General features: G+C 46.7%; 2 protein-coding genes across 2 annotated transcripts; both read right to left on the reverse strand.

Annotated features, from left to right (window-relative positions):
• Positions 1-6,469: 6,469 nt before the first annotated feature.
• On the reverse strand, positions 6,470-7,376 carry LOC133886896 (uncharacterized). The gene has a single exon (XM_062326808.1). It carries the CDS (start codon positions 7,166-7,168, stop codon positions 6,713-6,715), a length of 456 nt encoding a protein of 151 aa, XP_062182792.1. The 5' UTR covers positions 7,169-7,376; the 3' UTR covers positions 6,470-6,712.
• A 4,594-nt stretch (positions 7,377-11,970) lies between these two features.
• On the reverse strand, positions 11,971-14,027 carry LOC133919677 (cytochrome P450 710A1-like). The gene has a single exon (XM_062364181.1). It carries the CDS (start codon positions 13,691-13,693, stop codon positions 12,161-12,163), a length of 1,533 nt encoding a protein of 510 aa, XP_062220165.1. The 5' UTR covers positions 13,694-14,027; the 3' UTR covers positions 11,971-12,160.
• Positions 14,028-14,035: the final 8 nt, after the last annotated feature.

The raw sequence follows: 14,035 nt of genomic DNA on the forward strand, positions 1-14,035 counted from the left end.
AGATCATAATAAAAATTATTCCATTTAAAACTCTGAGGGTAATAATGAAGCTACAATGCCAATCGTCCAACACAACAACCATTTGCTATATTGTTGATGCATATATCAACTTCAAATTTTGCCAAAAACTCCAGTTTGATTCTAATATCAACTACCCAAGAGTTACAAGAGAAAATGGCAAGATCCAAGTCTATATCATTGGTATCTAGGTCTAGAAGTCATACTTTCTTTCCTTTTCTTGAGAACTTTCAAGTATTCCTGGTTTTTCTTTAAACTATCATCGTATGACTACGGCTCTTTAAGTGCTATGCTCACTTTCTGAACATGTACATAAGCGAGGCTTTCATGATCAAGTATCGTTTAACCAAGCTTAGGTCTCCACAAAGCAATATGCCCTTCAATCATATTGAAATCATATTCAATGTGAGGCAATAGACATAAAGTGAGTAATCATGGCGTTTCTTATATACTCCATGAGTTACAAGATAGCATTTTTAAGCTAGTTCATCAGGACAAGATCCTCTAGAACACATCCTTTGCATCATTGAGTGAGAACAGTTCTCAATTCAATATCATATCAATCGTTACAATTTAAACTGGAATTATAAGGGGAGCTACTTACAAAATCTACAGCAAAAATATATGCAATGCTTCAACACCATGTTTGTGTGTATCCTTTAATAAACAATTTATCTGAAGATGCTCTCACTATGCGTGTAGATGTCCGACATCCACTCTAACTAGTTAAGATAAATGATGGCACCCTACTTTGGCAGACATACCAAATAATGATCAAAACCTATGTAGGTGCGGCTATTGGAAAGACATCAATTACTCTTAATTTTTCTAAGGGACACTATTCTATCATGGTAATAATATCCACCACATATAAAATATGAATGAATAGTATGACAGGAACATAGATAAATATCACATGCAATCATATTAACTGTGACATAGTATAGCCCCTTCACATGGTGATCTCCATCGCCACGGTCTTATCCTGCGAGTCATCATGCTCCAAGTCTCCATGATAATGTGCTAGTCTATTACATCTAAGAGCACTAGATGAATTACACGGGGAAGAGAAGCATCACAAGTCAGCACGCAGACCATTATACAACAACATGACAATCTTTAGCTACAATTAACTATAACATGTAGGCCATAAAAATTACACACATGCATCACATACATATTAAAACCATACCAGTCACAACGTTCTCTACAAAAATGAGTTAAGCATATAAACGGATTCTAATGTCATGATGTCAACATGTTATTATAACGATCTGTGTGTGTATGCTACTCAACGGTGGTCCCGCTGGCCGGTCAGCGGGCAGGGGTTGAGGGTGTAGCCACCCCCGCGGGTTTCAAGGCAACGTCCTGAAAACCTCTAAAAATACATAGATCGTATATGAAATCACTATAAAAATCTCATCGAATTGATCATATTAAGTTGATTATGAGTCATTCACAATACCTCAATTTCCATTAGATCAATCATATTGATCATCGCATGAGGTTTTTCAGAAACAACGATAACACACACAACCTCGATCTGTTGTTCTTCCAACCATGCAGCAACCCGCACTGTTAGCCCCGATGGTGATTCTAGAAGGTAGGGGCAAGTCGCACGCACGACCATGGGGGAGAACGAGCTAATCTTTTTGGTCGTGTGATTCCATCGAATCACACCTCATTTAGATCCCAATTTTACCAAATCGTGCATCGACCGATCCATCACATGAACAATAATAGATCCTATCTATTACTACCACATATCATATATATGTGACAGATCTAGATAAAAAAAAAGCGCATGTAGGCTCTGATATCACTGTTGGGGAATTGGATGGCTATGCTAGCCTAAAAACAAAATTTTCTACCGAATTAACCTAGGAAGCCATGCAAGTAGGAGATCATAGATCGTTATCACTTGATACATAGTGCAGCGAAAGAAGAGTTGGAGTAGACCGATCCAACGTCGTGCGTGTCAAGCTTCTCAAGCAGCTTCTCGATCAGATCCGTGACCAGCCCCACGCAGGTGGTCACGCTCCTTGACCAGCTCCGAACAGGTGGTCGTGCTTCTCAACCAGTTCCTCGACCAATTTTGACCATGAACACCATGTCCTCGACCAACTTCGCGACCACATAGAGGAAGTAGTCGATCACATCAACCACCTCATTGACCACGAATAGGAAGCCTTGATCACATCCTCGATCACGATGAGGAAGTAGTCAAACCCATCCTAGTGTCCTTGTCGCTGATCAGCCGCAGCAGTGCCTCCACGATATCCACACATATAGGGATGGAACGCCGTACACCAGTGTGCTAGCACGACGCGCTCAACTAGGGTTTCACAGGGAGTTCGAGAAGAGGTGGTGGACAAAGTTTTGGTGACAAAATCAATCCATGCACCCATGACTCCTGCCTCCTCTTATATAGAGTACGTTAATGAGCTTTTAATCTCATTAAATCCTATCATGACTCTAAACCCTAATGGACATTCAATCATATTAAATCTCATTCATCCTGTCCTCACTAACCTCTCCAACTCGACGCTCCCGCACTACCTTTCCCATTTGGCCATCCTCCGTCGCCCAGGGACGGCGGTGCCTCGCCGCCTTGGCACCCCGCCCTCCGCCTGCCACCATCACCAGTTGTGCTTTCCTACCTAGCCATCCATCTAATCCCACTGGAGGTTGAGCTCCCAACCCTGAACCCAAAATCACCCAACCCTAACAGCCATGGCTATAGCGGTGATGTCGGGCAAGACCAGAGTGAGAGGAGGAGGAGGAAGAAGGTCGCCCAACCGTCGATCTTTGGTGCATGAGTCTCAAACACCGATAGGCGACGAAGCTCCCGGTAGGGCGACCAATGTATAGGAAGGGCGCAAAAGCGGCTCTATTTTTGGACCGGCCCATGTCAATTGGTACCAAAAATCCTTCATCTCCACAGGCCCATACCCTTCTCGCTTCTCGTCTCAGTCAGCCTCGGAATCACGTAGGCCACACAACTTCAACACAAATACATGCATTCGTAGCCACATGGATAATCGATTACACCATAGTCAATAGTTGTGTAGCTTGCAGATGTCCGCATTGGTTGTCGGAGATGATGCAGGAGCAAGGCGCGCTCGCCCTCCACCTCTGTTGTGATGTCATATACGTAATGTAGAAGCGAGAGCAGGTGCTTACCCTCCACCTCATCCAGGAGCAGGCGCTCACCCTCCACCTAATGTAGGAGCAGGAGAGGATGCAATCGTCTTCATCTCTGAGCCAAATTTTATAGCGCTCCTCCAGTCGATCTTCCCTACTGGGCTCCCCTGCCTCATCCTACTCATCCATCTTTGGCAAAACTCCCACCGCTGTATCAATGACCATTGGCAACCGTCTCGCCAACTTAGTTGTGTCGAGCTATCATTTTGCCTCTCTTGTCATTGACATTGCCCTCCTGTCATCCATGCATAGCTCTGGTGTCGTTACTGTCCACTCACCGCACCGCCATGCCGCCGCCCTGGCCATCCTTCTAAGCCCGACAGATGCCTCCTTAAAGTTAAACCCCTCTCGTAAACCCTAGACCCCAATACTAATCTCGCCAGTGGCGTGAACGATTGCGTCAGTGCAAACATCCCCATTTTTAGTCGTAAGTGTAGGAAACGCGAGAGTATATATAATTATGGCTCCCCTATTATTCGTTTCATGTATCAATATGTGGTGTTGTTGACATACATGCTTCTAAAATTTGACATTTTAAAGTATCATATTGGATATTGATACCCTATATGTTGATGGTCAAAATTAAAATTTCTTCTTTGGATATATTAATGAGGCTAATTCTTTTGTTGCATATAGTATAAGTACTTCCTCCGGTTATAAATACATGATGTTTAGGACAAGATCCTGTCAAACTCTTAAAACTTTGACCATCAATAGTTTCTAAAATACCTGGTTTGTTGGAGATAAAAGTCATATGTATACATTAGTATTGATAAATAATTTCATGGTATCATAATTTTTTAGATTTTATAAATTATTCTAATAGAAAATCTTGGTCAAAACTATGTGTTAGATATCGTGTCTTGTCCTAAATATGAAGTATTTAGGACAGGAGGGAGTAAGTAATAGTCTAACAGTTAGTTAGCTAAAATCTAAATATTGTGTCTACCTGTTACTAAATATTTTTTGGGGCAGTGAAATTACCGAACATTGTGCTTAACGCTTGGTATGGTGGCATAGTAAATTAGTAATCCCCACTTTTGCATTATGACCCATGGTGAAGCGGAAAAGCGTGGGGCTGCCTATACACAGGTCGACCAACCTGTAGCTTAGGGATCGTTTGGCCCACGGCCCGCGCGAACGAGTGGCCCACGGTCCAATTTCTTGTCGGAGCCGTCATCGTTCTCATCTCCGGCGTCCTCACATCGTCAGCGCCACCCCTGTCCTAAGGATCCGCTATCCCTGCAGTCGACGCCTGATAGTGCCTCACCGGCACTGCAGCTGCCCCACCGCGTAGCCACCTTTGCTTCCACCACCGGCGGTCCGCGGCGCAACGCCGCCTCGCGTGCCACCCATTGCCCTCCGCTGTCGTCGCCTCCTCTCCGTCCTCACTATCCTCTTTGACTTGACGCTCCCACCCTACCTTCCCATTTGGCCATCCTCCATCGCACAGGGCCGACGACGCCCGGTCGCCTTGCCGTCCCACCCTCCGCCTATCACCACCGCCGGTTGTGCCTTCCTCCCTAGCCATCCCTCTAATCCCACCGGAGGTTGAGCTCCCAGCCCCGAACCAAAAATCACCCAACCCTAACGGCCATGGCCGCAGCGGCGACATCGGGCGAGACCGGAGCGAGAGGAGGAAGAAGGTCACCTAACCGTCAATCTTTGGTGCACGAGTCTCAAACACTGACCGACGATGAAGCTCCTGGTTGGGCGACCAATGTACAGGAAGGGCGCAAAAGCTTCTCTATTTCTGGACCAGCCCATATGTCAGTTGGTACCAAAAATCCCTCATCGCCACAGGCCCACAGACTTCTCGCTTCTCATCTCAGTCAGCCACACAGCTTCATCACGTAGGCCACACAGCTTCATCACAAATACATGCATTCGTAGCTACATGGATAGTGGATTACACCATATGTAGCATGCAGATGTCTGCATTGGTTGTCGGAGATGATGCAGGAGCAAGGCGCGCTCGCCCTCCACCTCTGTTGTGACGTCGTATACGTAAACCGATCAGCTGGCAGGGCATGCAACTGTGGCGACCATGACCGATGCGCTGACATGGGCGCGAGGATTCAATATTAGAGGAGCGTTTGCTATGTGTGGATCCAGAGTTGGCTGCGTGCATGCCGTGCGGGGCAGTGCGCGCGGCAGATCGAGGCAACCACATACTTGGACGATGCGTGGACACCAGATTATTTGGTCGATATGATGGGAGCCAGCTTGCCGATCGAGCAGGGCACGCACGGACGAAGGTCCATTTGTGTGGTGATGCAGATATATATGGGAGAGTTTGTTGATACATACACTTGTAATGTTAATTTTTTGGTACATACGTGTAGCTCAACAAGTGCCTCTATGCGTACATTATTACGGATGACGGAGGACGATCATACGTACGTGAATACCAGCACTTTCATATCCCAGCATGAAAACTGTATATACTACTTACTGTTATAGAATATGGTTATTGTGTATATGAATAACCGGGATATCAGGTATCTGACATACGTGCTGCTACCATACTTTGAGCCGTGTGTATGTCTCGCATTGGTGATCGATGCCTGGTCAACATGGATGCAAGCGATCAAATAAGACTTCGGGTATTGGTCGATCTGTGCATTGTGGCCCATGCATGGTGAAGCACCAAAGTAGCTCCATGGGCCATAGCAGGCAATATACGACGCAACCAAAATCAACTGATAGGGCCCACCTAGTAATATTAAAATGAAAAGGTCTATTTTAATTCTACAACTTTTGCCCCAATACGATTATCCTCTCTTAACTAGAAAACTGGTTATGCATGCTCCCTCAACAATTGAAACAATTTATTTTTCCTTCCCGAATTATCTTCTTCTGCAGTAGAGACATATCCTCATTATAATTATCTTATTCTAAAATTAATCAAGATAGAACAAGAGATAGGAATATTATCCTAAGAAAGACTTAGATTTGAATAAAATGGTAGGGCTACTATGCTAAGATAGATTTGGACTTAAATAAAATTCAGTCCATCCTCTGTAGTAGTGTCATGTCTTGTGGATCATGTGAGAATTGTTGTTATGCTACTACCAACTATTTGACGCTATGTTTATCTGTAATATCTGAATTGACTGTAGAGGATTGAAGAACACTAAAAAAAATTAAGAACACGGAACTTGAGTAATGTGGTCACATAGACCTTCTTTAGCAGAGTTTTTAACTCTGCGCTATTAAAATAAAAATAAAATAGCTTATCCAAATATACCAGTGTATTCATAACTCTAATTACATAAATTCATAAAGCTAAGAATACTGAGTCCAAAATTCTTACAGCCGGATCTCTTCCAAACGGTCCCGTTGTACGGTTACAAGATTTGCATGATTCCCGTTTCATAGAACACACGAATTAAAAGCTAAGTAGTACAAACTTCATTATTTAGAACGAATAGTATAGCAATTACTAGTCATAAGCACGTAGTTAGCCATAACTCTCCACGTCGCCTCCTTATTTGTTGGCCTTACTGTTGACGGCGGCGTCCTCCTTGCCGAAGGCGGAAACGGGGAAGGTCCTCCCGAGCCCGGTGGGCGTCTTGAAGGTGATCTTGGAGTGGTCGTCCTTCTCGACGAACATGCCGGAGAGAGCGACCCAGATGAGGAGCTCCTTGGTCTTGACCCCGGTCACGCGCTTCATCCGGCGGTCCTCGACAAAGGCGGTTACCTCGGCGGCGTAGGAGACCTGGCGCCCGATCTGCTTGAAGGTGTGCGTGAGGGCCTTCTTCTGGCGCAACCACACGAAGCCCGTGGCGCGGTTGTAGCCCACCTCCTCCACATCCGCCAGCGGGAGCAGGCCCAGTGGGAGGTTCACCTCAGCCAGCAGCTCCGTCGACTTCTCCGCGCACAGCGCCGCGCCGTGGTACACCTCCGCGCCCGCACGGTGCGCCTCGATCGCCTGCGACCCCATCGACTTGTTGAACCGAACAAACAACACAACCAACCGAGCCGGGTACTCTCGTCGGGGATTGGATCGGGATTTCGGGAAGTTGGAAGGCAGTGCGGTGGTGGTGGGATTGGAGAGCGGGGGAGGGTCGGGATTTATAGGGGGAGGGTTGGGTCAGCGGATTCCGAGTCGGCGAGGGAAGGAGAAGGGAACGGTTGCCGGTTGGGGTTTAGTTAATGCGTTGGGTGCGAGCTCGGCGATGCGACGTGGGGTGGGCGGGTGCACGGTGCAGGTGGGGTTTGCCGAGTTGGGTTGGGATCGCCGAATCGGGCCGGGTTGGCTTCCTCCGCGTCACCAAGCCGTTGAGCGAACTGTTTGAAACTTTGAATCCGTTGGTGGTCGCACTCACACCTGATGCTGTAGCAACGGCCAGCAGAGCAAGGACATCTTTTGGAACTCCAGAACAAGGGGTGAGCCTATACTCAGCCGTCTGATCCTTTCATCACAATACGGTTGACGCACCGTGAACGTTGGATTCAAATCCAACGGTCCGATATCCTTCTTCAACCTCTAGTTCAGAACAACATTGCTTCATTCTCTCTCTTGGAACATAGCAAGGCGGATGAGCTCCCCCACACCACCTCGCTTCCCCTGTCTTTGGCGGCTCCCCGCCACTGGATCTGTGACTGTTGCCACCATCACGCTAACTCGCTGTCGCTTTGCCTCCCCCGCTGTCAGCACCACTCATTAACAAGGAATTAATAATTAAATAATTAAGGATTTACTAGTGTATCCTGAAGATAAACCACTATTGTACATGTGTCATTTATCTAATACAGTAGGTTTCATAAAAATCATAAGGTATATAAGACGTACATTGATATTACAAGCAGTTTATCGTGTTTTACATACAAACGATCCCCAGATTAAGAAGAAATCTTTCAGATATTTGGAAGTAATATAATCTAGAAAAGTTACATTCGGAGACACCGAGTATGATACACCTTCTCAACCAAACTACATAACTAAGGAAGGGGTACATCTAGAGGGACATCCAATAGGAAGGCAAACAATCTGATTACAAGCGAGCAGCTAGACAAACAATATAGAGCAAGCCTAGTTAGATAGGAGCAAAAATAACCTATTAGGATCTACAACAGTGTCGTACCATGATTATATTCATCTGACAATAGCTTCAGGAATTAGAACATGAGACATATCCCCATTATAATTGTCTTTCCCTAAGATTAATCAAAGCGAAACAGAAAATAGAGCTATTATTCTTAGGAGGCCTAAACTTATATAAAATTTTGTATCTTCCTCTTTGATACACACAATTGATAACCAGATATCCTTACTTTTAAAAAATATTTGCATATTCGACTTTAACGATGAGACACCCACCGTCGGTCTTCCGCCACCGCAACCGGCGGCACCCCGCCACTCCGCCCATTGTTTGCTACCTCTACCGTACCGGCCTTCCACCCAAAGCCTTCCTTCTAAGCTCGGGAAGACCTAGAAAACCCATCCCCGAAACCCTAAATCCTGAAGGGAACTCGTTGGTGACCATCTTGTAGGCGTTAACTGTAATTGACATGTTTTTCAGATGATCAAAGGCTAGGAACAATGAAAAAAAGAATTTTAGGGAATTTAAGCGGGCCTTATGAACACATTAATGTGACTGTTACTTTAAAATTGCGATGAGATTCATATAGAATGGTTATCTTTTGTCTGGATTTTAGATGAATTGTAGCATAAGGTTGAACCTCGTGGAAAAATTTATCCAAATCTCTCTCTCTCTCTAAATTTTTGCGTTTCCAGCCCTATCTTGTGGGCTTCACTCGTGTTCATCTCCATGTTTGAATATAGTTGTCCCACATTTTACAAATAGTACCTAAAATGAAAATAACAGCATGGTCCTAGGAAACTTCTACAGTTGCCAAATGACATGCCATTGAGATGAAGTTCATACATGAATTTGCATCAGTCGCCATTGCCTAAGGTCGAGGAAGTCAGCAGCGATGTCAAGGAACATCAGGGAGGCAACCATGTTCCTGGCAGTGCCTCATTGCACTCTTCATCAGAGATTGTGGTTCAATCATAGAGAGGCCGCGGTCATGGCTCTTAAACAGTGACAAACCGCACAAGGGAGCCAATCGTAGCGATTCCTCCAATTGTTGTCTTTCTCGTGAAAAATTCCTTGCTCTTTGCATAGTTGATGTCTTGATGATATTGAGCTTCCTTAATCAAGTTTCCATAAGAAATAAATGGTCATCATCTCGAATAACAGTAATATCATCGATTTCTGCAAACTCTTGTTTGAACAATTTTGTAGGACAATAACCAGCAAACTTCTGGCCTGCGAAATAAAATTGCAGGATAAGACAGCGATATTGACTGCCTATTTTCAGGAATTTTTCACTGATGGTATCCGGGACTGGTCATGTGTCTCTATCACGCTTAACCTAATACAAATACAACTTGATATTCTAATGAAACAATAAAAGAATGGAAAATTCAGAAATTAAGATTGGCTCAATTTAAACCAGATAATGATCAGGGTACAACAGAAATAGAGGGGAATTGTGGCGTGGGCTTGTAGAATCCCTAAAAAAAGTAGACCGTGCAGTATAGTGATACCATGAGCTGTTGTATTGCTTGCCTTCATTTAGCTGTAACTTGTCTGTGAGCTGAATTATTGCTGTCACAAAAGAGGAATATGAACTAAGACAGTTCTTTATTTCACATTTGTTATTTTGATTATAGCTTTCTCAGTGGATCAGTGTGCGTTGCTTGAAAGAAGGAAATTTTCGTTAAATTTTAGCCATGGTTGAAGGTTTGATCCAGGCTGGGCCTTGAATTGACGCCTGACAGCCCAATTACACATGAAATGGGCCTCTTGATAGGCCCAAAGGGCGCTGCAGGTTACCTGATAGCTAACCGATTTTGACATTTCTACTAGATTCTGCTTCTACGTCACAATGATTCTTTAATCCAAATTACTGTATTTTTCTATTCATTTGAGTACTGATTAGTAGTGTCTATGCATTTTCTGTACTCTCATGTGTACATACTCCCTCTTTAATGGATATTTAGAAAAAATATATACATCTTAAAAAGTAATATATACATCTTAGAAAAAGTATATAATTCACTTATAAATATATATATTAAAAAAATAGTATATATATCTCAGAAAACAGTATACTTTCTGAGATATATATACTACTTTTAATATATATAATATTTTCTGAGATGCATATACTTCTTTATAAGTAATTATATATATATTATATTACTTTTTAATATATACATACTCATTTCTAGGTATTTATTAGAGGGAGAGTATATATACCAAGAGTATATAAAGAGAGAGAGTACTATAATGCACATTGCGATCACAGCCGTGTCACACGAAAGCCCATCCCAACGTTTGGTTGCACGTCGCAAACTGTTGCAAGAAAATGTAACACCAAAGCCTATCTCGTTGGATGGGCGATAGGAGCGTAATTTGCAAATTTTTTAAAAAGATGTATATATATATATATCAAAATAAAATATAGAAATAAAAAAATTATGCGACTCAACGTGCAATGCGTGGGTCGCGAGACTAACGTGGTCCAATTAAAAATAGTTGTGAACTGATGGATAAGATTGCGAGGCGTCGTCCGATCTAAGTTATATCGTCTGCGGCAAGCCGGAAGCAGAGGCTGCTTTTCAGTTTTCTGGCCGGTGAGCGCGGCAGAGAGTACTTGTTGCCTCGTTGGATCGTCGAGCAGAGCCGGTGGGTTACGTACGTGGAACGACTCATGCAGTTGCCCTGCCGTGCATGCGCCGTTTTCCCGTGATCCTAACAGACATTGGCGAAATTGCCTACACGAAGCGTACTCTTAATTGGTTTGGGCAATGTTTCTAACCGTTTTTTTGTCTTCTCCTTACTGGTCACATAGCACCCTACTCACCTGCTCATGTCATCTCTGCCTCTACTTTATTCATAGTCTTATTATTTATGTTCAACATCTAAACTTGTGTTAACGTTGATTGTACGTCGTTAAAATAGTTTTACTAATATTTAAATATATCCTCGTGATGTAATCAGTCAGATCTTAGTGTGATTTGTGAGATATCGATCATATATATTATGCATGAAATATCATTTGGGTAACACTTGAATTAAACTTGTCTTATAAAATTTTTGGATGTCCACCATATGTTTCTATATTCGGTGCTTGCACCTAGAGCTCGGTTCGGTTTTTCCGTTTTGAAATATTGATTCCTGATAAGTACCAACATGTAAACAATATCAATATTGATTCCTGATAAGTACCAACATGTAAACAATATCATTTTCAATTTTTACGTAGTGTCGGTATGTATTTGTTTTCAGCATTATCATTTTTTACACTATTTCTAAGAGTAAGTGTGAAATTAAAAGTGGTTTAGATCTTTTTCAACTAATTTCGAACCGTTTTCACACCTAGCACTAACACATAACACAATTGGAAACCAACCAATATGATGTACAGCTTCTAACGAATCTGTACGCCCTGAGACGCAAGAACTAGAAACATATTGCCATGGCGACGCTTGTGCAGTGGTAACTGGCAGCATGGATGCTACTACTATATCCATCCTCATCAAATCCGGACAGAGAGAGCATCAGAAATGGATCATGGGTACGTATAACCTTTTTTTTGGCAAAACAATTGACGAAATTCATAGCAGATATGAGCAGTTTTTATGGACGCTCCAACCAGTACCCCAAGAACGGACACCACACATGCAGTCGCCAACGCACTTGTCCTCCTCCCTGGGGCCCCGAGGCATCAGAACCAATTGAAAAATAATTGAATGGACCATCCCTCAACGAGACAAGAGCAAACAAACACCACAACCTACAATTCTACAAATCACCACGACGACCTGCCCCGACCAAGAAATCAAAAGAAAATGAAGAAGAAACGGCAGTGGAGACAGAGAGAGCGTGGAAAGACCAAGAGGACAAGGAGAACCAGCTCAGAAAGATGGGAGCTTGGCGCACCGCGGCTTGAGGTACACGGCGCAACCGTCCTTGGGCACGATGGTCGGCATGTACACCGGATCGTCGCACCCCTCCGTCCTGTCCCGCCGGAAGTCCACCACCGACACGAACAGCGCCAGGAACAGCACCAGGTGGTTCAGCGCGTACCGCTGCCCCACGCACTGGTGCGCGCCGGCGCCGAACGCCAGGAAGTTGCGCTTGAACGCCACGTCCTCCCTGCGCGCCTCCGAGAAGAAGCGCTCCGGATCGAACGAGTCGGCGTCCGGGAACCCCTGGAACGACGACTCGTACACCGACGGGAACACGATGGCGCCCTTGGGCACCGTGTACCACTCCGTCAGCTGGAACGGCTCGCCCGCGATGTGCGGCACCAGCGTCGCGGGCGGGCGGTACCGGATCACCTCGCGCGCAACTGCCTGGGTGTACTTCATCGCGAGGATCTGCTCCGCGGTGATGGGCTCGTCCGACTCCGGCGACCAGACCGCGCCCACCTCGGCGCGCACGCGGGCGAGCACGTCCGGGTGGGAGTCCAGCGCGGACACGGCCCAGCAGAGGGACGAGGTGGACGCGTCCTGCGCCGCGAAGAGGAAGTCGAACAGAAAGCCCCCGATCTCCTCGTCGTCGGTGTGCGCCGGCGGCGGCCACCCCGCCGCCGCCGCCTCGTCGATATCCCGCACTGTATCCTGCATCCAGTAGTCCACCAAGCACTCGGGCTCGCCGCCGGCGCGCATGCGCGCCTTGCTCTCCCGCGCGCACTCCCCGAGCGTGCGAATCAGCCGCGCCACGCCCTGTCTCGCGCGCCGGAACGCGAACCCAGGCAGGTCCACAGGCATCGCCATGACCCCGACGTTGAAGAGGTTGTAGTCCCTCTCAAACCGCTGCCTCGCCTCCTTGGTGAGGTACGGCCCCACGAACACCGTCTGCGAGGTCTCCAGATTCATGTCGCGGCAGGGCACCCGTATCGGGAAGGCCTTCCGGCCCTCGGCGGCGCTCTGGTCGAGCCACCTCCGAAGGTGGGTGAGGATGACGCGCTGCTGGATTGCGGCGTAGGTGGAGAGCGCGCGCGGCATGAAGTTGGGAGCGATCCGGCGGCGCAGGTCCTTATGGTCCTCGCCGAACATGTAGATTAGGTTGTGGTCGCCGAAGAGCTTCTTGCCGAAAGGGTGGCCGATGAGGTGGAACGCGTCAGGGCGGACGTTGGCGAAGACGCGGTGGGACAGCTCCGAGTCGCGGATGAACACGATGAACCGCCCGACCAAGAAATCCGCGGCGAGGCCCACCCCGGACTTCCTGGCGCGCGCCGCCTGGCCGTCCCAGAACCCCGTCGGGTCGCGGATCATGTGCGCGACGCTCCCGAGGAACGGCACGACGAGCGGCGGGCCGGGCAGGGGCCCCTTATTGCGGTGGTACGACAGCTGCTCCACCAGGAAGTAGAACGCCACCGCCGCGACCAAGAATGGCGCCGCCGCGCGGATGTCCAAGAAACCGGACAGCGACTCCGCCCCCATTGCGCGCGGCCCTAGCAGCAGCTACTACTAGAGGTTTCCCGAGCCTCTCTCTCCCTTGACGGGAATGGTGACCCAAAGACGGTATATTTATGCCATGCGCGGGGCGGAGCTGGGAGGGAAGGTTGGAGCGGGAATCTGCGGTCAAAGGCTGGCTATGAAAGCGTAAGCGAAAGGAGGCGGCTTTTTCGCCTGGCTGGCACGGCCGTGACGTGTTGGCTGATGGCTGCCGCGATTGGGGAAGGAGGAGAGGACGGCGGCGCACGGGGGCTGAGCCTGAGCCCTTGCGGTTGCGGCGGATAGGAATTTCCTTGACGGAACGGGAAGAAGGGGAACGGAATCCAT

Source organism: Phragmites australis, chromosome 1 (genome assembly GCF_958298935.1).
Source record: "Phragmites australis chromosome 1, lpPhrAust1.1, whole genome shotgun sequence".
Lineage (NCBI taxonomy): Eukaryota > Viridiplantae > Streptophyta > Magnoliopsida > Poales > Poaceae > Phragmites > Phragmites australis.